At 36.3% G+C, this 25,385-nt stretch overlaps 1 protein-coding gene across 3 annotated transcripts in view; it reads left to right on the forward strand.

The window, feature by feature from the left end:
* Positions 1 to 25,385, forward strand: part of BPTF (bromodomain PHD finger transcription factor) — a 115,784-nt gene that overhangs the window by 42,119 nt on the left and 48,280 nt on the right. For all 3 annotated transcript variants that reach the window (XM_090257253.1, XM_090257254.1, XM_090257255.1), the window contains exons 6-12: positions 5,248 to 5,436; positions 9,752 to 9,939; positions 11,801 to 12,156; positions 12,633 to 12,764; positions 20,152 to 20,281; positions 20,698 to 20,836; positions 24,612 to 24,791. In XM_090257253.1, coding sequence (XP_090113379.1) covers positions 5,248 to 5,436; positions 9,752 to 9,939; positions 11,801 to 12,156; positions 12,633 to 12,764; positions 20,152 to 20,281; positions 20,698 to 20,836; positions 24,612 to 24,791 — 1,314 coding nt within the window. The remainder of the gene's footprint in view (positions 1 to 5,247; positions 5,437 to 9,751; positions 9,940 to 11,800; positions 12,157 to 12,632; positions 12,765 to 20,151; positions 20,282 to 20,697; positions 20,837 to 24,611; positions 24,792 to 25,385) is intronic.

Below are 25,385 nucleotides of genomic sequence, written 5' to 3' on the forward strand. Positions count from 1 at the left end.
GGGAAGAGGGTGGATTCGGACAGCCTGAAAAGCAAGAGCTGTGGCCAGTGGCCTTTGTGGAGGAAATCTCCCAGAGCCTGCATGCTTTGTTGTTTAAAGGGTTTGAGATATTTGAGGAAACATGGCCCAAAAGTGAGAATAAAAAGGCTGCTATAGGTCGTAGGAATAAGTTAGTTAGCCAGGAAAACCAGGACTAGATATTGGTCTGAAAATCCCCAAAAGGGAGAGGTGGAGTAGGTGCGCTGCATCAGTAGTTCCGTAATTCCACGTCAAAGGAGGAATGAAAAAAATGAAACATTAGCTTGAAAGAAAACTAGAAAATTAGGATTTAGTTCAGTTTGTGGGTGACAACTGGACATGGTGCTTTCATTGAAACCACAACTTTTCTCCCTAAAATCACCTTCATTTTATCGAAGAGACGACATATAAGTCCAGTTTTGATTTGGCCTGATTATTTGCTTGAACCCAACAAGAATAACAATTAATTACATAGATTCTTTCAAATCTGCTTTGGAATTTTCACAAGGAGCCCTCAGATTGAGCATTAGTCAGCCCTCAGGGCATAGAAGCCAAGCTACACAGTTGCCATCTGGCTTTGCCTGAAATACCTATTAAGTGGATTCTTCAAGTTCTTGAGGTCCCCAACATGTCTTGAGGTTTCCTCCTTGCCTCTTTCAGGAAAGCAAACTTGTTCCTTACCTAGAAGGACTGTGTTGAACTATGTGACCAAGCACAGCACCGGATCATTTCTCCAAGGGACTCTTATTGGCTTCAGAAGTCCGTATTAATTCCTTAAGGCTTTCTGCTGACATCCAGAGTCCAGACATGACTTTCAGTGATGACATTCCAGACAAAGACTTGGTTAATAAAACCACATTTGGAAACTGATGCTATTAGAGAACAGATTCTTATTGGGTTTATGGAAACAAACATATTGCCATGAAAATAATACTCATTAAGAGTTGCCAAATTCTGGAGGGATTAGGTAGGGAGGAAAATATAAATGTTTCAATATTGCTTAGGAGGGTATAACTTACAAATTGTTCTAAGGGAAAAAACAACTTTTCTTATATGATCGCTGGCCATGAAGGTGGGTGAGGAGGAGGCTGTCAACTGAGTCCAGAGAGATGGAGAAGGATTAGAATCCTCCCTCCAAACTTCACAGAGACAGGATTAGGGGGTTAGCTGGGGTCGAGCTTCTGGTGCCAACTGCTCCCCTAGTTGCAGGTCTCAGGAGGCCAGAGGAGGGGGTGAAATAGAGCCACCAAAACGTTAGGGTGGTCGGTGTGACGTGGGCTGTGAAAGAATTCACAAAGAGAAGAAAGTGCAGAGAGTGAATTTTTTATTTGCTCTCCAAGAAAGGAGAGGGGCATGGTGTGGAGAGAGACACCAGCCAAAAACTCATTTATCTTTTTTGCCTCAAATTTAAAAACTTCCCCTCTTTGATCCCAGGAGTACAGTATTAGGTAAATCATAATCCTTAGTTAATTGCATTTATTACTAATTGCATAGTCATTCTTAATTTATTCAGGCTTAAAAGTATCTTTAATAATAAATAAACACCTAGGAACCTATCACCCAAAGCAAAGAGCAAAGTCCTGCTTTGAAACTACCTGCATCTAACCATCTCCTGTTGTTCCATCCCCTGTCTCCCCTACCTGAAGTGATTGTTACCCTGAATCTTGTGTTCGCTACTATCTTCTTCCCTTCTTATAAGGGAAACCCAATAGGGTTAAGACTGTTGATAACTGATTGCCAAAGTGGTATATAACCCACATACTCTTGCCTCATTGAGTTGATCTGTGTGATTTACTAAAAACTATATATTTCTGTTTTTTGTTACTTTGAATTTTACAGCAAGTGTATTGTGTTACGTATATTTTATTAAGTGTATTGTGTTAAGTGTAACTTTTTGGAACTGAATTTTTTTCACTTTATATTCTATTACTAATATAATGTTGTATGTTGCTGGAGTTCTTTCATATTAACTGCATTATAATAATTCTCTGTGTAATTATACCAAAGTTTGTTTATTCTTTTTCCTGTTGATGTGGATTTGAGTCGTTTCCCACTGCAGTATTTTAAAGCAAATTCCAAACATTATGTTAATATCAATCCTATATACATATCTAAAGAATATTGACATTGTCTTACATAATTACAGTGCTATTATCATTTTAATAAATTTGACAACACTCTTAATATCCAGTTAGTTTAAGTTTTCTCACCTAAAAATGTTTTGTTTTGTTTTACATGTACTGTGTTTGAAATAACTTCAAAAAGGTCCTCATAGACATGACATTAGATTTTATAGCCCCTGGATCTGTTAATCTAAAGCACTTCCCCTTTCCTAGCTTTTCTTTTACATGCTGTTGACTTGCTGAAGAATCAGGTGTCCTCCTATGGAATGTCCCACATCCAGGGTTTGTCTGTTTCGTTCCTCTTGGTGTTGTTTAATTTGTTTCTGAAGCCTTCATTAAATGAATTTTCAACTATTTTGACCAGAATACTTCATAATTATGTTCTCAGTACTTCATGTTTTATTGCATCAAAGGCTCATGAGTCTGACCTACCTTTACAGAATGGTAAGATTCATCATTCAGGTGGTGACATTGTAAAGTTCCCCGTTAACCTCTCCGTTGTTGATGACCTTTCCAGACCAGTTATCTATTTGGAGATTATAATATGGTGATTTCTAATTCTATCATTTCTTCTGTTGTTTTTTTTTTTTTTAACTATAACTTTTCTGTAAAGAATTTTCCCTCATTAACTAAGACTGTTTGTATTTGACTACCTTGAAATATAGTTAGAGCAGGAATAAATGCTTAATTATTTCTCTTCGGTTGTAATTTTCAGAATCAGGGATTAGTAGTGTCCAGTTACCTTCAGTCGTGATTCATGAGTTATGGAGTTTTGGGAGAGGGGCCTGGCTTTCTCATTTTAAGTATCTGTTTGAACTCATGGGTCTTCATATGTTCATTTTGTTTCTGTTGCAGTTATTCCTTTTCCTTATGTTAACCAATGAAGCCCCTTCCTATTGGCTTTTGTGTCATTTTGCCATGACACCAGTAGCCTTAGATAGCTTCCTTGCTTTTGGCAGAATAAGATGTCTGAGGCTTATCTTACACGTTTTCTCTCCCAGACCTGGAATCGGTCATTCTTCCAAGAATCCCTGGGTTCTTTTAGAGGAGAATGATATTTTGAGACTATAGTCTGGGCCTCAGTTGCTCTGGGGCTCTCACTGTCTCTAGGTTGTTTGGGTGGGTAGTATTAGAAAATACCTATTTTTAAAAGAAAAAGACCATTGATTCATGTTGACATTTTAAATTCAGATTGAGCATTGCATCCTAGATTTCTTTGTTTTTATTTTTATGTTTGTGTCTCTTTTCCTTACACTGAAAGCCTTAGTTCCTAACAAAAATAACTTGATTATATATTTGCTTTATCTTGATACAGATGTTCATTAATAATAATATATTATCTCGATGTGCATTAAAACAGTAATAAACGATTTTATAGATTGTAGGAATATCATAATACTGATATTATTGCTAATAATAAGACTATTGAGTGGAAGTTAGGATTTTTTTGTAGTTCTTTACTTTTCCTTGTATTTCCAATAAGGATATATAGTCCAAATACTGTGTTCCAAAGTCACTTGAAATAATTGTGGTTATCCCACAAATTGATATATAGCTCAGGTTTATTTGTGTCAGTTCTAATTTTAATTTTTTAAAAATGTCAAACATTTACATGATTCCAGAGTCAGACTATGTAACCATATGTGTGCAGAGACCTTTACTTTCACCTCTTTCCTCTCTAGGTATCTAGATTCTTCCCTTCCCTTACGGGGTGCCATTCTGGTTATTCTTCCAGTGGGGTCTTTTTTGTTTGTTTGTTTTTTAAATAAAAGCAAAGTATGTCCACAAATTCTTATTTCTTTTTCCTTCTTATACAAAAGTTACTATAAATACTGTTATGCGTTTGTTTATTTACATTTAATCTTGAGATCATTACGTATGTGGATATAGTGATTTCCACAATCCTTGTTATGGTATGAGATACTTCATTGCGTATCATCTTTTATTCAACCAGTGCCCTATTGATGGACATTGTGTTTGTTCCTGGTCTTTTGCCATTATAAGTAATGCTGCAATGAATTGCTCTGTAAACAAGTAATTTAGTATTTTTGCCAGTGTATTTTGGGATAGGTTCCTCGACATGGGATTGCTAAAGAGTAAATGCACGTGTAATTTTTCTAGATACTGTCTATTTCCTTTTGCTCACTGTGTACCGTTGAGCATTTCCACTGCCTCTCCACCTGAGTGCATTGTGAGACTTGGAATTTTGACAGTCTGATAGTTGAGTAGTTTCTCCACGTAGTTTTAGTTTGAATTTCTCTTAGTTTGAATTGTGAGCCTATTTCCATATATATAAAGGCTGTTTTTATTTCTTTTGTGATTGTTCATATAATTTCCCATTTTTCCATCAAATTGTTGGGGTTTTTTCCTCAAAAAATATTTAGGAGCTTATTATAGTAGAGAGAGCCTTTGTGATATACTGTTGACCACTTTTTAATTTAGGTTATTTATTTAAAGAGTATCTTATTGGTGACAGTGAAGTGCAGAGGGGGATTTAAGTTTCTGAACTACCGTAGGAAGATCTAGGCTTTCAGTTCATGGGTAGTGTTAATTTTGATACACTTTTAGGAAATACTCTCTTAGTGATACTATTAAATTGTTCTTAAATTTAATAATCACTTAGGTATTAACTTTTAGTTAATTTGGAGGCATAGAATTCAGGCAGAAAACTTCAGGGGTAAAGAATCCTGTTTAAATCTGTTTCTAATACTGTTTGGATACTTTTTAATATAAATTTCATATTTTGAGGGATTATCTCAAAAAAAAATCACTTCTTCAGTATCTTGGACACCATAAGTTTTACTGAGATAGTTATATCACTTTATTATTCTTCAGCTTTGGGGTATGTGAAAAATTGTCTGCTTTGCACTATACACTCAAATGATAAAAATCTGAGTTAATAGCCTGGGTGACTTAAAAAATAATTCATGGAGTGTTGCTTATAAATTTTCTTTTCATACACTGCATTAGTCATACATGAGCAGCTTTCCTTTTTAAAAAATCTATCTTTGTAATGCAGTCCAAAAACAGTAAAATGTTTTTTCTGACAATTAGGTATTTTTTAATGTGATTTCCAGTGTAAAAATCAGGTATTCTATTTTTCTAGAAGAACCTAACAAGACATGTGACAGCAGTAACACTAGTGCTACCACTACCTCCACTCAGCCTAATCTGGAAAACAGTAACAGCAGCAGTGAACTAAACTCTTCTCAGAGTGAATCTGCTAAGGCAGCTGATGGTCCTGAAAGTGGAGAAAGAGAGTCTCTTACACCTGTCTCTGTTCAAGAAGAGATAGGTAAGAATACACTTCATACATTAAAGCAAACTTTTGATTTTTTTTTTTTAATTTTTTTAAATGAAAATTTGATGGGGGTGGGAAGATTTAGATTTTCTATTCCTTTTTTTCTTTTTTTCTTTTTAAAAAAATACAAGTAACACTTGCAGTCATTGTTTTTGTTTTAAAAAATGCAAAAAGCACAGAGGAAAAATAGCTTTTTCACACCCTTCTCAAAGGTAACCCCCATCAACTGTTTGTTGTGTAACATTTTTATCTTTCTCCATGCAGTTTCATTAATGTATGTATGTTTACAAAAAGTTTAAAAGAAATTTTAAACAGGATCATTTTGCATGTATTGTCTTGCATCTTGTTTTTATTCACTCAGTAATACATGTAGTGGATCTTTTCATGTTATAAATTGAATACATTCTTTTTTAACTGCTGCATGGTACTCCACAGTATGGACGAACCATATTCATTTACTATTCAGTAATGGACATTTAGATTGTTAACAATTTTTTTATTATTACATAAAGTGGTGATTTTTAACATCTTCAACATTATCCTTTGTGTACTCACGCAGGTATGTTTGGCAGTATAGAAACAGTAAGTAGAATTGCTGGGTCAAATGGTTAGGAGCATTTTAAAGTAGTGTTGGCTACTGCTTCAGTGTACATTGAAAGTGATTTATGCCAATGATTTACTTACATATTTATCTCTTCATACTCTGACCTAAAGTCAGGATCATCGGTCTCTTACAGTTTTGCCAATGGTAAAGTATTTCATTTTAAAATTTGTAGATCCCTGCTTATTAATGTGTTTGAATTTCTTTTCACGTGTTCAAGTTTCTGTGAATTGCTTCTTCATATAATTTGCTAAATTTTTTCCTACTGAGTTTTGATATTTTTCCTTAATGAGTTTTAAGAATGCTTTGTAAAGTATTACAGCTATTAATCTTTGATTTTACATGTTTAGTTTTATAGTCATTTCTTTTTAACTCTTTCTGTTATCTTGTACAGAAATTTTTACATGTTTATGTAGTTAAATTTATCAGTGTTTTCCTTCAGGGTTTCTCTGGATTTTTGTGTCTTACTAAGGAATGTCATTCCTATCCCAAGATTGTATATATATTTTACAGTAATTTTGCATAATACTTCTATAACTTTGTTTTTAATCCTTCTGGACTATACTTTTGTATATGGTATGAAGTGGAGATCTATTTTAATTAGCACTGGTCAATTGCAAGTGACCGAAACAGCTTAAACTAGCTTAAGTGAGAAGGGAATGTAATTACTCGTGTAATGGAGAAGTCTCAGCCACCGTCAGGGATAACTGGGCCCTGAGATATCAACACTCTTCCTGTCTTCCTCTTTCACTTTCACCTTTTGGATCCGCATATGTTTGTGTGTTAACTTCATTCTCTCCTAATACAGACGGACTTTTTCCAAGTGGCAGGGAAGATGGCATTAGTGGTTTATAGTCATATCTTTCCAAGGTCTGCGACCCAAATGCAAGACCACTGCTGCTCCAAGTCAAAAGCCTTAGAGGAAGGAATACGAGTGGCCTTGGACACTGTGGCCAGGGCAAGCAAGATATTATGATTGATGGCTCCAGGAAAAGTATATGATTAGAGTGATGTAGAAATGGTTTCCCAAGAAAGAGGGATGCTGCAAAGATAGAAAACAATAAACAACCACAAGTTCACACTTTGATAGCTCGGCACAACCTTGTGTATTCAAATTCAAAAATTCTTCTGCCTAACATAATGCAAAGATCTTACCCACAAGTCAAACTTTTTTAAAAAACTTATTTCCCAAAATTACATCTGGTAATTGTAATTGTATCTAGGATATCTATTTCTGTGTTGTCTGTTATTTTTTATTAGGTCTGGATATGGGGATATCTTGACCTTAAAATCCATGAGCCAAATAATGAATTTAACTACCTCTAACACTCGTTATGTTGATAGAAGAGGGCATTCTTTGGTAAATCTGTCTGCCATTGGTTTTCTGGGAGGATGGCTGTGGGTGATAAGTGAGACGCATATGGGAAGATATGCTTTCTGGAGGCTGTTCCGCTTTAGCAGCCTAGTTGTGGCTGGCTGTTGTCAGGGATGGATTGCCGAGGATTGCTCTAGGTTTGAATAACCATACATTCTAGCTTGGCAGGTTTGGAATTTTCTCTAGAATGGCATTCCCTTATAGGTTGCCCGAGTTCCCCAGCTAGTAACTAATGCCCAGAAATGTGGTTCAGGGTCCCTGAAGGTAAATCTCCTCTACTACCTCTCAGGTGAATGAACTCTTTCTAGGCTTCTGCCTCTTCACATTAAACAGCGGGCTCTATAGGCTGGGGTAAAGCATCTGTGTGCTGTGCCTTACTCCTTTATGGCCTTTGAGAAAGGGGTATTAGATAAGGACCTCCACTCTCGGCCCGGTTTCCTTCCAGGTCTCACCCCTAGGGGTGAGTTTTCTGCCTTTTTTCCCTTATTTGCACTAAATTTAGCAAGTGACAAAGGATTGGCACTGTCAGTATTGGATTGTTGACTCTAAATTCAAGGGCCTCTTTTTAAAAGCTCTGTGCCTTTCCGTTTCTGCTTTTTAGGAAGTCCAGCCTACACCAGACGATGTTTTAAACATCTTTATTGCAGGACTTTATAGATGGTCCTAAGATGCAGCCACCATAGTTCAACATCTTGGTATAGACTTTCAGGATGGGTAGACTCATGTTCTCGGACCCAAGAGAAAGTCGTTGATGGTGCAACCAACTGCTTTGCTACCAAACATTGCAGGTTACTAGTTTTGTAGCCTGGAGTGGCAAAAGTACCCCTACCACAGCTTGATTTAGTCAGTGCCTTAAAATACTCTGCTGGATTTTTTATTATAAGTGCCAGAAATTTACCAGACTTGCTTAAAACAAAAAAGGTAATTTGATTGCCTCATACAATTGGGAAGTTCAGAAGTAATACAATGTCAGGTGCATTATTGGACTCAGTAATAACCCAAATGAGATCATCCCTGGTCTTCCTCTCATGTTCAACACCCCCCACCCATGAGCCTATTACTGCCTCTGATTACTGGAGTTTTTCTCCACATTGTGGGGTAGAAGTAACCCACCTTTAATTTATGCCTTTTATGCTCACTGATAGCCTTCTCTGTCTTCAAATTCTCTAAAGCAAGATCATTCCTCCATCTCCAGATTTTCAGAATTGGAATAGGATGCTGACTGGTTTGGACCACGTAACCAGTTCTGGGACAGTCCCTGAGGCCAACCCGTGATGTGGTCTGTCTGGCTAAACTGAGTGATGTTGCACACCCCAAAGTGCAAGATACTTATTTGCAGTCCTTGCAAAATCATATGATTGTAGTGGGGGAAAAGCATATCCCCAAAGGGAAGAAGGGGTGTTGAATACATAAAATTAACAAATGCTTACTGAATTGTTTGAAGTTTTATATTTTTTATAATGGGTGACCAGTTTTCCCAGTCCAGTTTTTTTCTCTACTTAAAATGCCATCTTTCTATTATAAAGTACTGTATAGAAAGTTTTCTGTTTGGTGGTTCATTTGTCAGTGCCACGTTGTCTTAATTATATAAAGGTTTACATTTTTAAACAAGAAAAACGAGATCTGTTCACCTTTCTGACAAGTGGAAATGAGATAGTGATGCAATTATTTCAGAATGTATAGAAATTTTCAGCCAAAGTGAGATTTTTGGGAAAGCAGAAATTACTCCTTGGCAGTTAAATCTGTCACTTTTAAAAATTAAATTACTATGAAAATATGAGAGGTCTTTATTAAAAAAACTAATTTAGTTGATTTTCACATGTATAATTATTTACATATACAGAGAATTATCTGAAAAATTTTGGAGAAAATTCACTTGGCATTTATATTTATAAGCTTTCAACCATTACATATTTAAACAGAATGTCAATAAAAGTCTTTCTAAAATTAATTGTATCCTTTATTTTTTATATGGAAATTCTCATTTACTATATAAGGCAACACTTTTATTAGTGTGCATTTTGAGTTACTGTGTTTGTTACTTGTAAATTTGTAGCAGCCCTTCTTGCTTTCTAGTAGATGAGCTTTGAAACAGATAACCTAGCATTTTTGAATTTTCTGTAAAATAATAAATGATCCATAGTCAAGTTCTGACATAACTTTCTTTTAAGTAAAACCTGTAAGAATTAATGCATTTGCTTTGGCACTTGAAGGACTTTTTCTGTTTATTTCTGGATTTTAGATGTGCACCAGATATGAGCATTGGATAAAGTAGTATTATATATAATTTACTTACTATTACCACTTACTTTTGGCTTTTCATTTGATAACAGGTGATTTTAAATCAGAAAAATCTAATGAGGAAATAAGTGAGTCTCCTGGAGGTGGACGAGGAGCATCTGGTTCAACTCGAATTATCACCAGATTACGGAATCCGGACAGCAAACTTAGTCAGCTGAAGAGCCAACAGGTGGCAGCCGCAGCCCATGAAGCAAATAAATTATTTAAGGAGGGTAAAGAGGTGTGTTCTTTCTGTTCAAAACAAGTTTCTGAAGTGTAAAATAGATGTTTCTTAACCTATCTTAGAAATAGGGGTGGGAAGTTTATTGACCTTCTTTTAAACTATATTTTCGTCACTTCCAAGAATGTATTGGCTAACGAGTACATATAGTTGCGTGCCCGAATTTCATCTATGCCTAGAAATGCTGTAAATGGGTGGTATGCTTTCTTACTTTATATTTTGTCTTACTGTATGCAGTTCTGAAGCGATAAGAGGCTTTTCCCCCCTCATGTGGTAATGGGTAGGCTGTTTGTGGGCTTCGTTGAAGAGCTGTAGATGATTTAGGGCTCAGATCCATCATCTACAGTCATTTTAGGTGAGCCTGCAGGTAAAGGGTAGCACTTTACCCTTCGCGGTGGAGTGCAGTGCACAGAACAGCACAGCATCCCAGCCGTGATTATGAACAAAAAATAAAGCTAGAGCTCAGTATTTCTCCCCCACCACGTAGCCATACTGACAGAATAATGTCCACAGCTTTTGTCTCCCAGTCGAGAATTATTTGCAGAGTAGATAAGTGAGAACATAATATTGTTCTTTTTCTTAACCTCGTAGGAATTGCGTTAAAGCAGTGGCTTTCAAACTTTTTTACTCTGACCCTCAGTAAGTCATTTTTCATAGCAGCCCAGTACACCCAGTTTCCTGGAATAGTATTTTTGAGGCTAAGCTGCCTCCAACGCCCTGGCTTGGTTGGAAACTGCTCTGTCCGGCAGAGGTTTCAGGACCACGGCAGAACAGATTTATCCAGGATACTGTATTTTGTCTGGGGGGGAAAGGAGGTGGCTGTCTCCTCTAGTGGAGAAAGCGCAAGTTCTCTGTGCCCCATGCCTTTTATTGAGAAAGGTATGCATGGGAGATACAAGGTCAAAATTCATAAATCATCAATTAGCTTTTAGGCGCCTGGATTACATTTGACAATTATAGATTACAGATATCGATATAGAGAGCACAGTGACCAGTCTGTGTCAGGGTCTATTAAACATCTTGATGCCACACTGGCATTTGGTGCAAGATTTCACACATTCTTTGCTACAGATTGTTTATAGTTAACTATAAGAAAAGTGGAGCAAGCTCTAAAGCATAATAAGCATCCTTTAAATCCAATTCCCATGGGAACCCTCTGAGTGGCCTTCGGTCCTGTCTGCCGCAAAGCCTTGTGGTCTTCCGCTGAGACTTAGAGGCTTTCTGGGGAGGCTGCCTGGCTCACGGCTTGGGCTACAATTCCCGAAAATACAAGGAGTGGTCCCCCACATATTTTACCTTACTATATGAAAAGCACTATTTTATTTTCTTCTCTATTGTATGATAATTCATAAAAAAAAGCTAGGTAAGTCCCACTATTGATTTTATAGTCCACTAAAGGATTAGGTTCAACTCTTTGGAAACACTATTTTAGCTTATCCTTGGGCTCTTATGCTAGAGCTGACATTGATAAAAGGAGCAGAAGAAAAGATATTTTTAGGAATATATTTTTGGGGTAATAGTACATGTAATGCCCTCATTTTTCCCTACCCTGTATATTGTAGGCTTGAAATTATGATTGGTGAGTTATTTACCCATGTGGTTTTGTGTGTGTATTTGAGTTACGTGAAAGTACTTAATGTCTGATATATAATAGGCACTTAATAGAGGTTAGTTTCCTTTCTTTTTGCAGGCATACCTTGGTTATTTAATTATAAACAATTAGCTTTAGATTTTAAATTTCAAAGTTGTCATGAGATGTAACTTAACTGATTTGAGATGATAAATTACAAATTATTGAAAGATAATGATCAGATTTGCATATTTGATGTAAACAATGGAGTCTTTCTATTTTCTTGGTCAGGTGCTGGTAGTTAACTCTCAAGGGGAAATTTCACGGTTGAGCACCAAAAAGGAAGTAGTCATGAAAGGAAATATCAACAATTATTTTAAGTTGGGTCAAGAAGGGAAGTATCGTGTCTACCACAATCAATACTCCACCAATTCATTTGCTTTGAATAAGCACCAGCACAGAGAAGATCATGATAAGAGAAGGCACCTTGCACATAAATTCTGTCTGACTCCAGCAGGAGAGTTCAAATGGAATGGTTCTGTCCACGGGTCCAAAGTTCTCACAATATCTACTCTGAGACTGACTATTACCCAACTAGAAAACAATATCCCTTCATCTTTTCTTCATCCCAATTGGGCTTCACACAGGTAAAGGAAACTAAGGTTCATTTATTGCTTTCAATGTAGTAAATGTTTACAAAATGATCATTGCAGGTAGTACTTTAAGTGGTTGTTACCGATGAATTGAATGAAGTCAGTATGGTCAGCAAAACACGGAGAACATTAGGGATGAGAGTGTACTTCTGAGTTATTGAACAAACACTAACATTTGGGAGATTTCTGGAGAGAGGACTCTTTATTCCTGGAATCCAGTGAAGACCAAACAAAGTAATAGGACACCGTAGAAGGTTTAAGAAGTTGGAAGACTAATCAGCCTTTGGGATTCCTTCTGATGGTCAAAATTTGTGGTTCTGTGAGGTAGAAGATTCCAGTAGCTGTATATTTATACCCACTTAGCCTAGAAACATATACCCTGTAAGATGGAGACATCATAAATTGCAACTCTTGTGCTTGTAAGTTAGGATCAAGAAAGTGAAATTTTTTTTTTCCCTTCTAAAATATAGAGCAAATTGGATCAAGGCAGTTCAGATGTGTAGCAAACCCAGAGAATTTGCACTGGCCTTAGCTATTTTGGAGTGTGCAGTTAAACCAGTTGTGATGCTACCGATCTGGCGGGAATCTTTGGGGCATACCAGGTGAGTGAGTTCTGAGGCATGTGAACGGTGTGTTAGACTCCTTTTCGGGAGATTGTCTGTTGAGAATGAAAGTTAATGCATTTAAAAAGCCATATTAAAGACTTCATTTTTCTTGACCTCATTTTCCTCCTGTTTAAGATGTAAACATGAGTGAACATTAATTCTAATTTATGATACAGGACTGTAGTGAAGATCAAAGTTGATCAAGTATATGAAAATATTTTCTACAGTAAAAAGCATTTTTATTAAATAGAGCACTCATATGTTTTTAATATTTATTCTAGCATGTGTTGGGTACTATGCTAGGCATCTGATTTTTGTAGAGTTGAGTGTCTAGCCAAAAATCATGTAGCTCCTAAGTAGTTCAAGAGCTGTAAAACGTCAGCAGATGGTTAAAAAAAAAAAAAAGATAAATTTTGTGCCTTGAATTTACTTTGTAGACCTAGGGATTTGGTTTTTTAAACTTCAGTTAATTTTTAAGAAGCTATTACTACAAAACTAATTCAAAAACTTATGGTAAAAATGTAAATTATTATGCAGTGTGAAAAGTAGGAATCATTCTACCTACAGGGCCTGCTCCAAAGGTATAACTGCCATTTGTAAATTACGAATATAGCTTTGTGTTGCTTTCAACGTCTCTGTTCTATTTTGTAATGAAATATTTTTAAAGAAAAGTTAATTTATACCTACTAAACATTTTTCATCTGCTAAGGATTGCTCTGTTTTACTTGGTGTTTCCCTATATAAATCTTATGGAAATTTTTTTCCCTTTGTTTCCTTCCTCCTATTTTGAATATAATTACTGCCATCAGTAGAGGCTTCCATAAATGGAATGGACTTAATTCTGCCTAGGATAACAAACTTGGGGTTAACCTAAGGTGTTACAGACTGCACCCCTGGAGAGGAGAGCTAAATGGGTGGCATACCTTTATTCTAACGGCTCTCTTTTATCAGGGTAAAGGAGAGAGTCAGAGGCCATTTTGAGGCAATACTCTGTATTTCTGGGGGGAAGGGGAGGAAAGGGCACTAAATGGTAATGGAAAAAATGCAATGGAAAGTCATAAAAAAATATTTTTCACTTGACTTAAAAAAATAGCAAACCCTCTGTATTTTTGTTGTTCCTTCTTGCACTTAACCCCAGACTGGCACCAAACTGTTCTGTCCCAGTATTTTCCTATTCAGTGATCATCCTGAAACTTCTGGACCAGGCAGTCACATCTCTGATGACAGATCAATACTTTGAGAAGTAAAGCTAATCCAAAAATTGCTAAATAAATTTCTCAATATTCAAACATACTTAAAATGACTAGCCCATCATACCTTTTATAAATTTGTTTCTTAATATTAAACATTGTAATGAAGATGGAATTCAATTTTTTTAAAAGTCGATCTAGCCCTAGCGAGTGTGGCTCGTTTGTAGCATCACCCCAAACACCAGAAGGTTGCAGGTTCGATTCCTGGTTGGGACACATACCTGGGTTGCGGGTTTGATCCTTTGTTGGGGTGAGTACGGAAGGCAACCATTTGATGTTTCTCACATCTCTCTCCATCCATCCCTCCCTCCCTCTCTCTCTAAAAGCAATGAAAAAATGTTCTTGGGTGAAGAAAAAAAAGTTTTTAATCAAGTTATTTTTTCTTCCTGTTTGTCATGACTAGTAACCAAACAGGTTACTTAGAGTTATAAAATTGTATCATGATGATTTTTATATTTCGTAGTGGTGAAAATGTGTTAACAAGACCTACAATGCTCACAACCAGGCATGTTTAAACTGTGGAGTGGTTCTGGGATGGACTACTAGACAGCAGTGAAAAGCAAACCAGAGCAACAAGTGCCAGTGAGATGGAATCTCAGAAGCATAGCACAGTGTGAAAACAGTTACTTCCTTAAAAATACATGGAGGGAGTCCATTCATGTAAAATTTAAAAACACGTATGCTAATGTGATGTTACAATATTGCTTAAGGATATGGATATCGGTGGTAAAAGTTTAAAGCAGCGAAGGGCTATATGCTTGAAACTTAAGAAATATATTTCTAAATAAATAGCAGATGGTCAAAGAAAAATCATAATGAAAACTAGAAAACATTTTGAATTTGAGATTCATGAAAATACTACATATATTGAAATTTTGAGGATGTTACTAAAGAATACCCAGGGGAAATGGATAGCCTTCCACACTTACATTAGAAAAGAAAAACTAAAAATTAATTAGCTAGACATAAATCTCATGTGGTCAACCCAAAGAAAGGAAATAATAAAGAATATCAAATATTATATATTTGATGAAATAGAAAACAAACATCTCTTACATAGTATTATAATTTACAAACCTCCGATGAGATTATCAGGTAAGGGGGAAAATAGGAGAAAGCACAAATAACCAATATCAAGGACAGAAAAGGGGACATACCCACCAATATTTGTGATTTTCTCACTGGTACTAGGGATTTACACCTTCACTGAGTCCACTAGTGTATATTCAGGCTTCCTACATCCACAGAGAAAGGGACCCACTGGGCTCCTACTTTTTGGTAAAGAGTTGGGGAAGGAGGAGCCTCATTGATCTCAGTCATTGGACTGAGTAGGAGGCCATAGGCCACATTTTTCAGGCAGGAAAGGGGTTTCTGGTGTAGTGTAAAGGCTATCACTGGAGATGGGCAGGACCAGGTGACTTCATGAGGAAGTTACTCACATTTCAGGAAACAGATGATTTTATTTAAACTCTCCCACAAAATAGAAAAAGAAGGAAATCTTACAAATTATTATTTCTGTTAGTATAAAACTGTTATAAAGTTTGATAAGTAGAAATAGAAAAATAGATAAATAGAAAATTATAGCCCTGACTCCTTTATTGACCATTGATAAATAATTAATAGCAAATCGATGTGCATTCAGGAAATCTTAAACAAAACAATAGGAATATATTTAGAATTAAATTCAAAGAATAATAAACCAGAGCTAAATTTGCTTCCCCGAGGCATAGGAGACTTGTCCATTCTGGAAGATTATTAATATCATGCTATTTTAAGACATCAAAGATAGAAAAAAATCTCTTATCTCATTAGATGCCAAGAAAGTATTTATTAATTAATAAGATAAATGTTTATTATTAATCTTTAAAAAATACTTAGTAAATAGGAATAGCTTTATTTATTTTTATTTTTTTTTGGTAAAGCTATATTTCAAACCAAACCACCATACTTTTTGGTGAAACTCTTCAAGCATTCTCATCAACACTCAGGTGGTACAAAACAAAGATGCCAGGTATCGCTGCTATCTTAACATTTCTTAAAAGTATTAGCCAAGGCACTTTGTGAAGAGTCATAAAATATATATTGGCAGATATAGGCACAATTAGTATGCAGTTGATATATATTTAGAAAACCTGAGAAAACTGACTTTTAAAAAACTATCAAACTGTGAAAATGAAGTAAGGTAGCCGCCATACTGAACAATAGGTTTATGTGCACAGACAGCGACCATGTGGAAAATATAGGGGAATTCTAAGTTAAAAATAACAAGTTAAATAAACACATTTAAGTTTGCTCCCTGTTGAACTCCACCAAAACCATAACAAAGGTGTTTTTTTTTTTTGTTTGTTTTTTGTTTTTTTAAGCATAAACCCACAGGGACAAGGGGAACAGGAGAGAATACAGCACCAGTAAAACTGAGTGGAAGCAATAATGCAGGTAGACAAATGATAGTGTACCCAAGAAGGGGGAAAACTGAGAATTGTCACAGATTATACCCCAGACTCCTCAGAAGGCCCAGAAACAGGAAATGCAGAGCAGTCTACTCCAGGTCCTATCTCTGCAGCACCTGTGTACACCCAGTCTGCCACGTCCTCTGGGTGTGGTAAGCCCAGTGTGTTCCAGGCCTTGCCTGTGACCTTGCCCTTGGATTTCACCAGAAAAGTCTCTGTTAAACTTGTAAATGGTGACCCAGAGACAAGTTCATTTATTTCCAGTAACCTTCTTTTAATAATGACAATATTACGCTTTTGCTCACATAGCTGGTTTTATTCTAGTTCCTGAGTTTTCAGAAGTCAAACTATACTAATTGGCATACATATATGGGTGGTAAAACCATAAAGAAAAGTCAGGATAATGAGTACTTGGGGGTTGGACACACTAGCTTCCAGTATTTTTGTTATTGATAAAGTTCTGTTTCTTAATCTTATTACATTTTACATATTTTAAAAAATTATAATGAAAGAAAAGATCTCAATAACAAAAAAACCCCACCTCTACTAGGAATAAATTTAACAAATATTTAGGATCTGTAAAGAAATCATTAAAATTTTACTAAAAAAAATTTTTTTTTTACTGAAGATTTAAGAGCATACTTTGAGTAAATAAAAGCTATATACTTAGATGTGTATATTACATTTTCTAAAGATGTTATATATTATGTTAATTATATTTAATCTGTCAAACTTAATATTTATTTGAATTGTTAATAGAATTTTTCCTCCGTGAGCCGGGAAGCTTGACCAAAATGATACTAATATTTTATCTAGAAAATTTAATGTGCAGGAAAAGGGAAGTAGGTATTGCAAAAAGAGGAGATTGGTATTAAAACATATTTTGAAGCTTCAATAATCAAAATAATCTGTACTGCAGAGGAAGTAGGTAGAGCAATAGAACCAAATGGAGAATTCAGAAATAGACCTGAACACATGTGCCAATCTAGCTGTCATAGTGTCTCATGCCAGGGAAGGAAAGGGGACAGGGGGGCATGTTTGGAAAATATCAACTAGATCTCTGCCTCAGCAAAAACCTTCAGATAAATGATGATTTAACAAACAAAAACTTAAAAAAATAAAACCAAAGTTTCCATAAGAAATCATGAATTAATTTATGTCTTTGTTGTGATACTTTCTTTTAAACAGATATAAAACCCAGATGCCATAGAGGAAAAAAGTGGATATATGTATGTATTTAAAATTCTGAGTGGAGAAATAATAATGTAATCAAACTCAAAAGACAGATGACAGACTGAGGAAAAATATTTGCACCACAAATGGAAAATTTCCTTAACTGACAAAGACTTTTTATAAATGAAAAGGACTAATAATAGTCCAGTACAGACAAGAAAAAGAATTTGAACAGGCATTTTGCAGAAAAATAAATACGAAAGGCCAGTGGACATTAAAAAATAGTTACTTCTCTCATAGTTAAAGAAATGTAAATCAAAGCAATGGGATAGTATTTCTTCTCTCTCAATTGGGCTAATAATTTAGAAGTTTAGTACAAATTTGAGTGAACATGCGGAAAAGCAGGGTGTCTTTATAATCCATGGCAGTGCAAAGTGTACAGTTCTGAAGAGTTATTGGCACTGTCAGCATTTTAGGTGCAAGAACCTTTGGACTTAGCCATCCCAGCACTGTGGAACATTGGGCGATACACCCTAGCTTGACCAAGAAAGACAGAAAGCATTGCTTATGGTAGCTTTGTTTGTGATAGCAAACACACACAGCAGAGCCCCGGGTGCCATGTGTAGAGCGGGAGTGGACTTGAAGCTCAGTCCGTACTCCTGCTCCGGCTGGCAGTTGATCTGCAGAGGTGCGGAAGGAACACCTGTGGCCGGGGGTTGCGCAGTCGTGGCCTGAGGGAGCTTCCTTCTTGGGGCCTCCAGGCTGGCAGCAGTAGCCTAGTTTTCTGCCCAGCCAAGAGGAATGGAGCTCCTTCGGAACTCCTTTGTTGCTCCCCTTTCTCATAAGGATTCTTTTGGTGGCAGTGAGAACAATAGAGCTTACTCTGGCTTAACTAACATCACAGATCAGCGACAGTGCCACCTCACGAGCCTGGCCTCCCCAGCAGAGTTAAGCCTTTGGTGATGAAACTGGACCTGTTTCCCACGTAAACACCAAGAGCACAATCTTACTGTCCAGCCCAGCCGTGAGCCCCCAGAGTGTCACTGCACTGCTCTCCCCACACAGTGCGCCATCCCTGGCCCTGTCAGTGAAGATGGACCAGTTACTGTGCCGGACCTGGCCTTCCAGAGGTGTTTAAAGCTGAGCCCACAGCAACTCCGTGGAGAGACACTGCATGGTCCTCAGGCCCTCCTTCCTCGGGTGGCCTGAGGCTGCCAGGTTACCCACCACACTCTGCCCACAGAGCCGGCCCCGCTCCTGGTTCCGAGAGTGGTGGCAAGCTGACGGTATTTGAGTGAGCGAGTTAGTCCCTGGTGAGAATCCGCTCCCTCTCCTCCCCGCTCATCAGCTGTGAGAGGTGGAAGAATGTTTGCTGTAGTCCTTACATGCAGTTAATTAGCATGGGGTTCGTCAGCCTGTGGGGAGGCTAGATTCTGGGGTCCTATAGTCACAGGGTCACAAAGCTTCTTGAAAGTGGAGATAGATAGGGAGTTTTTGGTGGAGAGAAGATTAAAAAAAAGTAAATCCCCTCTCACAGCTTATTAGCACCTCCCTCTCCCCCAAGTTGACGAAAGTTCGCTTTATTCTTTTCCCCATAGCTGTGCGTGTGAAATTGGCTACAACTGGGTAGAGTGTGATAAAAATCAGTTCTTCTACCATTAGCGCTGTCAGACACAGGGGCTCCTCTCTCTATGTCTCGGTAATGTCCCTGTTTATAGGAAACAGTGCCGTTCATGAACGAATTGTGTATACCACCTTAACGTAGAGCTTCGCCACAGGCCTGCCCCATCCCCTTCCTGCTGGGTGCAGTGAATATCAGTTTTCCAGCCTGAAAAAAAGAGCGTGGCTTACATCCTGTGCTTAATGATGATGCCTAATCCGTGTGGTTCTTCCTTCGCAGCTCTTCCCCTTGCCCAAAACAGGAGACATGCGGGCCTCTTTCTCTGCTTGAAGGAAGCCTGAATCCTCTGTTAGTGGATCATGTGAAGGCTTTAAGATCCCCAGTGCTAGATAGAATCAGATATATTGGTTGATAATAGTTTATGGATTTGTTGATCTTACTTGGGTGGGGGGAGGAAATACAGTATTCCTTTTAATAGGAAACTGGTTTAATAAATTATAGTATATCCATGCAGTAGTAGTATATTACTTAATTCTTCAAAAGATCTGTATCTTCTGGGATGGAGAGATATCCTAGTGCAATTATTTATTGATTAAAAGCCTGGTAATTTTGTTTGTAATATAATACCGTTTATGTAAATATAATGTTGGTGTATGAATGAATATTTCAGGAATAAGTTATGAGTATTTCTGTTGGGGAGCATAGCAAGTTTTGTTTTTGCCTTTCTATATTGTTTGATTTTTCCTATTCTGAGTTAGGGTTGTCTGGGGTAGGGATTATATCTAACTATTCTTTGTTTTTGTCTCCCTCATTTAAGGAACTTTATTTTTATATTGTTGCTGTTTTTCAAAGTGATACGTAATCCTGTCTTTCAATTCTTATATTCTTAGGTTACACAGGATGACAGCAATTGAAAGAGAAGAAAAAGAGAAAGTCAAAAAAAAGGAAAAGAAACAAGAAGAGGAAGAAACGATGCAGCAGGCTACATGGGTAAAATATACATTTCCAGTTAAACATCAGGTAATTTTACTTACAGTCTATTAAAATAGTGTTAGCCATTTCTGAGACCTTTATTCTGCAGCTTTGAGTACTTAACAATTTGTTTTGCCTTTGACACAGTCTTTTAATATAGTTGGAATGAAGTGATCTTTCTGGCAATTTTATGAGCATAGGTTTATCATAGTAGAATATACGTGGGTTATTAGATCAATTTGTTGAAATTGTCATAAAACTATAAAATTGTGTTATATTTTTTAATACCAGGAAGGAAAAATAAGTTTTTTTAATAAATCATTGATTCTTAGTAAAAGTAAAATTGATTGGTAAATTTAATGAGCTTACCTTTCATTCATTTTGTTTGGTAAAATGTATAAAATCACATGCGCTTTATAAGCATTGTTATTCTTGCCTAATCAGATTGTTTTTATTTGCATCAGGTTTGGAAACAAAAAGGAGAGGAATACAGAGTAACAGGATATGGTGGTTGGAGCTGGATTAGTAAAACTCATGTCTATAGGTTTGTTCCTAAATTGCCAGGCAATACTAATGTGAATTACAGAAACCCGTTAGAAGGAAGTAAGTAATTAAAATTATTTTTCCTGCATAATTGTTTCTGATTTTTATTATTTCTTACAGACTTATCCAGAAAAAGTCTTATCCAAAAGATGGCTAATATACTACTATAAGACTTTTTCTGAAATTTTTAATAGAATAGTCAAAATTACTAATGTAGTTAATTATAAACTCTGTATGTTTTAAAATTACCTTTATTTAAAAGATTTTTATATCTAGGATTTCAGTTAATGAAAGATGATAGAATAGAACTTGTTTTTTAAAAACAAAAGAAAAAGTGCCTCAGCCACCCAGCTGTTTTTTCTGAAATCTTAAATTCAGCACTACTTGACCTGAGGAACCATACATCTGGTAACCTAAGCATTGTACATGGCACATGACAAAACCAGAAAGGGGAATGCTAGAGGCTTCTGTAGCACTATCGTGTAAATGAGGTGTGAACTCGATTTATGCTACTGGGCAATAACTTTAGAATCACAGGGCTCTAGAGGTGAACTTTCTTTCCCTTTAAGAAACCTTATATATTGAACCTCATGTTACATAAGCAGATTATTTCATGAAGATGTTAAGCAACGTACTGAAGTTCGTACTAGAGAGTGATATGCTTGGAATCCATGTTTCTGGCTTCCCTTGCCCTTGCACTCTACCATGCAGCCTCTCCTGTGTTCACTGTGCAATAAAATTTGCTGCTTTATGGCATGATGTATTCTTTCCTATGTAGCCTGTGCCATAAGTGTCAGATATGTACATATCTACGTATCTAGCTGACTGACTTAGTTTTTTTGTAAATGTTTGTAGTGAAACCTGGACTGGTAGATTTTTGAAGCTTAATTTGGGGAAGTTATCATTGGTATATTTTAACAGAAAAATTATGTATTTTATAAGGCTCAGTGGAATTTATTATAGGGGCTAAGAAGAGTCTTGCACATAGCAGATTCTCAACGGATATTTCTATTACCAATCAATTATTATCTGATTATATTCAGACCAAATGTCTGTTACAATAAATTCCAAAAGATGGTTACATTTTTTATCACCATTTTATTGCTCTAGTTACCCATGTAGAACTCTAGAGCTTTCTAGAGTTCTAGAGAGCTTTTGTCTAACTGTGTCAGACTTGATTGGACCTATGTAATAAAATCCAGATTTCTTTTGTATCCACTTTCCTAGCATAGAATTTTATGTTGTCCAAATGCTGAGCCTTAACAGTCAGGTACCAAGTTGGTCTTCTAACATCTTTTGAGCTTTTCCTTCTAAGTGGTAGCAGGTGGGAAAAACAACAGTACGTATTGTTAGCTGAACTAGAATAGAAATCACAGTGAATGCAACAATATATTTTTACATTATTTATGTAAATCAGTATAAAATATAGTGTTTATAATCTAGCACTATTGTTCCCTGTAATAATGGCTAATCTAATCTGATCATACAATAGAGGCACTGTTGTGTTGAAAAACAGAGAGAAGTGTAGTCCAGGGAACGCTTGACTTAGCACCACAGACCAGAGTGTCGGACGTGGTTGGCTGCTGTGTGTTCCTTCCCTCTGATATTGCTGTGTTCTAATTCAGACTCTATGCATTTGTTTTGCACATTAATTTATCAGCTTCAGTAATGAGTGTATATTAATATTGCTCATGTCAAGAAGATTTTAATGAGGGGAAGCCAACCATTTTATAGTCTCTTTTAAACATCAGGATTTGTCTAGCTTGTAGATGGGGCTACCATTGTCACATAAAGCTCTTCTGAGTAACTGGAAACCATTGAAAAATATTTCCCAGCTGTTTTGCAATAACTATAGAAACATTGACTATGGAGGGTATCAGTTTAGTTTTATTTTTTTTCTCTTCTTACCTTTGGGGTCCAGATTCATTCCATCACCCTTTATGTGATCCTTTACTTTTCTCACCAGTATCCTGCTATCTTGACAGGTACTGAGTGGGGTTTTTTTGTTTGTTTTTTTCATTCTCCTCCCTTCTCTCATTCAGACTTTCCTGGAAAGAGTTTATTTAAGTAAAAAAATAGATACATCTTGCTAAGTCTCTGAGATATTTGAGTTGAAGTAAAGAAGAAAATAAAAGTTAGAAAATGCCTCTAAGGCCCAAGAATATTCATCCAGACAATAGTTCTATTCTGTGGGTTTCCTTTTTATTTTGTGGAAAATTTGAAACTACATAAAAGAAAAGAGAATAATAAAATAATAAATTCCTATGTAATCATAATTCAACTTCAACAATTATCGAATTCCTGTCAGTTTTCTTTCAATTGTCACTGCCCACATTTTTCCTGGAGTTTTTCCTTCTTTATTTAAAGCAAATCCCAAAAATCATGTTGCTTACTAAAAGTAGCTCAGTATGTATCTCCAACTAAATTTAACATTTCCCATAGCCATCATGCCATTATCACATTCAACAAATTAACAGCAGCTAACATATTAATCATCTGATTCCCAGGTCATCTTCCCATTGCCACATTTGTCTCAGAGATGGGACAGTTTACTGTTGGCAGTAAATCAGGTCCAGATAAGGCCATTCATTGCATCTGGATATTTCTCTTAAATGTTTTATTCTGTGATACACACTTACGTATTTTTCACCTAGAGCCCATGGATAAACTTCAAGATTATCCAAGAATCCATTGAAATTGATTACAAAATTTTGTACATGTACTTTTTGTTTGTTTGCTTAGTGGACCAGAACATTTATACATTTCTCATAGTGTCTGTACACTGTTTGTGAGACACCACCGTGCAGACAGGGTGTAGCAGTCCCTTATGTGAAATGCAGTCATTCCTTTTATGCTTTAGAGCACCCAAGCATGCAAAAGTATATGTAGGACCTTCAACTTTTTTTTTTTTAACATTTTATTGAGGAATAATAATTATACAGAAAATGACTCATAGACGTACATCTGGATGGATTTTCATGGACTGCACACATTTCCCTACAGTACCTAATAACTTAGTTAATTTTGCCAGTTTTGTTCTTTATTCTTTCCTCATTTAAAATTTTTTATTTTTCAATTACAGTTGACATACATTATTGTATTAGCTTCAGGTGTACACCCCAGTGATTAGATATTATATAACATACTAAGTGATCATCCCAATAAATCTCACACCCACCTGACACCACATGTAGTTGTTAGAATACTGTTGACTGCATTCCCTATGCTGCGCTTTACGTCCCCGTGACTGTTCTGTAACAAGCAATCCGTACTTCTCAATCCCTGCACCCTTTTCACTCATTCTCCCAAACCTCTTCCCATCTGGCAACTGTCAGAATGTTCTTTGTATCTATGAGTCTGTTCCTGTTCTTCTTCTTCATTCGTTTGTTTTTTAGATTCGATTATTGATAGATACGTATTTATTGCCATTTTATTAATATTTTTCTTCACGCTTTAACATACCTAACTATAATGCTGTTTTGGTGGTGATTAATTCCTTTAGCTTTTTCTTGTCTGGGTCAGCTTTTTTCCAGTAAAAAATAATGTCTAAGGAACTAGTATAAATGACCCATGAATGTGGACAACAGGATGGGGATTAACTTGGGAGACGGAAGATGGGGGAGGGGCTGGGACAGTGGAGAGAAATAGGGGGAAAAATGGAACAACTGTAATAGAAAAACAATTTTTTAAAATGAGGGGGCAAAATATGATAAATGGGAAAAAAATAATGAAGTATATATTTCTGGAACATACTTGATAATTTATACTAAACTAGGTATGTTAAATTGATAACATTCAAAATACTTGTAGTTACTATGTTGTTGGTTCTTCTTAGCCAAAACTAATATGAACGAAAATATGGATGAATCAGATAGAAGAAAAAGCCCACGGAGTCCAAAAAAAATAAAAACAGAGCCTGATTCTGAGAAAGACGAGGCAAAAGATTCAGATGCAGCAAAAGGAGCAGATCAAAGTGAAATGGACATTTCGAAGATTACTGAGAAGAAGGACCAAGGTAAGGAGAGACAAGTGTGAAGGGCAGCCTGGGGGTGATAAGAATGCACTGGAGGAAAGGTACTGCGTTGTCACTTTCTGATAATAGCTTCATTCAAACAGAATCCTTACGCCATGTAATTCACTCATTTAAAGTGTACAATTCAGTGGTTTTTACTATTTTCAGAGGTTTTTTGGCCATCACCACAATCAATTTTAGAACATTTTTATCACCCTGAAAAGTAACTTATATCCATTAGCATTTCCAATCCTCCTAAATCTTCCCCCGCCCTAGCTTAGGAATTTACTTTCTGTCTCTATGAATTTTCCTCTTTTTACATTCCACATAAATGGAATCACGTAATAATATGTGGTGTTTGCGACTGGCTTCTTTCACATAGCCTAATATTTTCAAGGCTCATCCGTATTGTAGCACACGCATATCAGTATTCCTTCAGTTTTTAAATTTTTTGAGTATTACTTGATTATATGAATGTGTCACATTTTGTTTATTCATTCATCCGTTGGTGGATATTTGGGTCTTTTCTACTTCTTGGCTATTATGAATAGTGCTGATATGAACATTTGTGCATAAGTTTATGTGCACATGGAGTTG

This window comes from Furipterus horrens, unplaced genomic scaffold (assembly GCF_987537825.1).
Source record: "Furipterus horrens unplaced genomic scaffold, mFurHor1.1.pri manual_scaffold_11, whole genome shotgun sequence".
In the NCBI taxonomy this organism is placed as follows: domain Eukaryota; kingdom Metazoa; phylum Chordata; class Mammalia; order Chiroptera; family Furipteridae; genus Furipterus; species Furipterus horrens.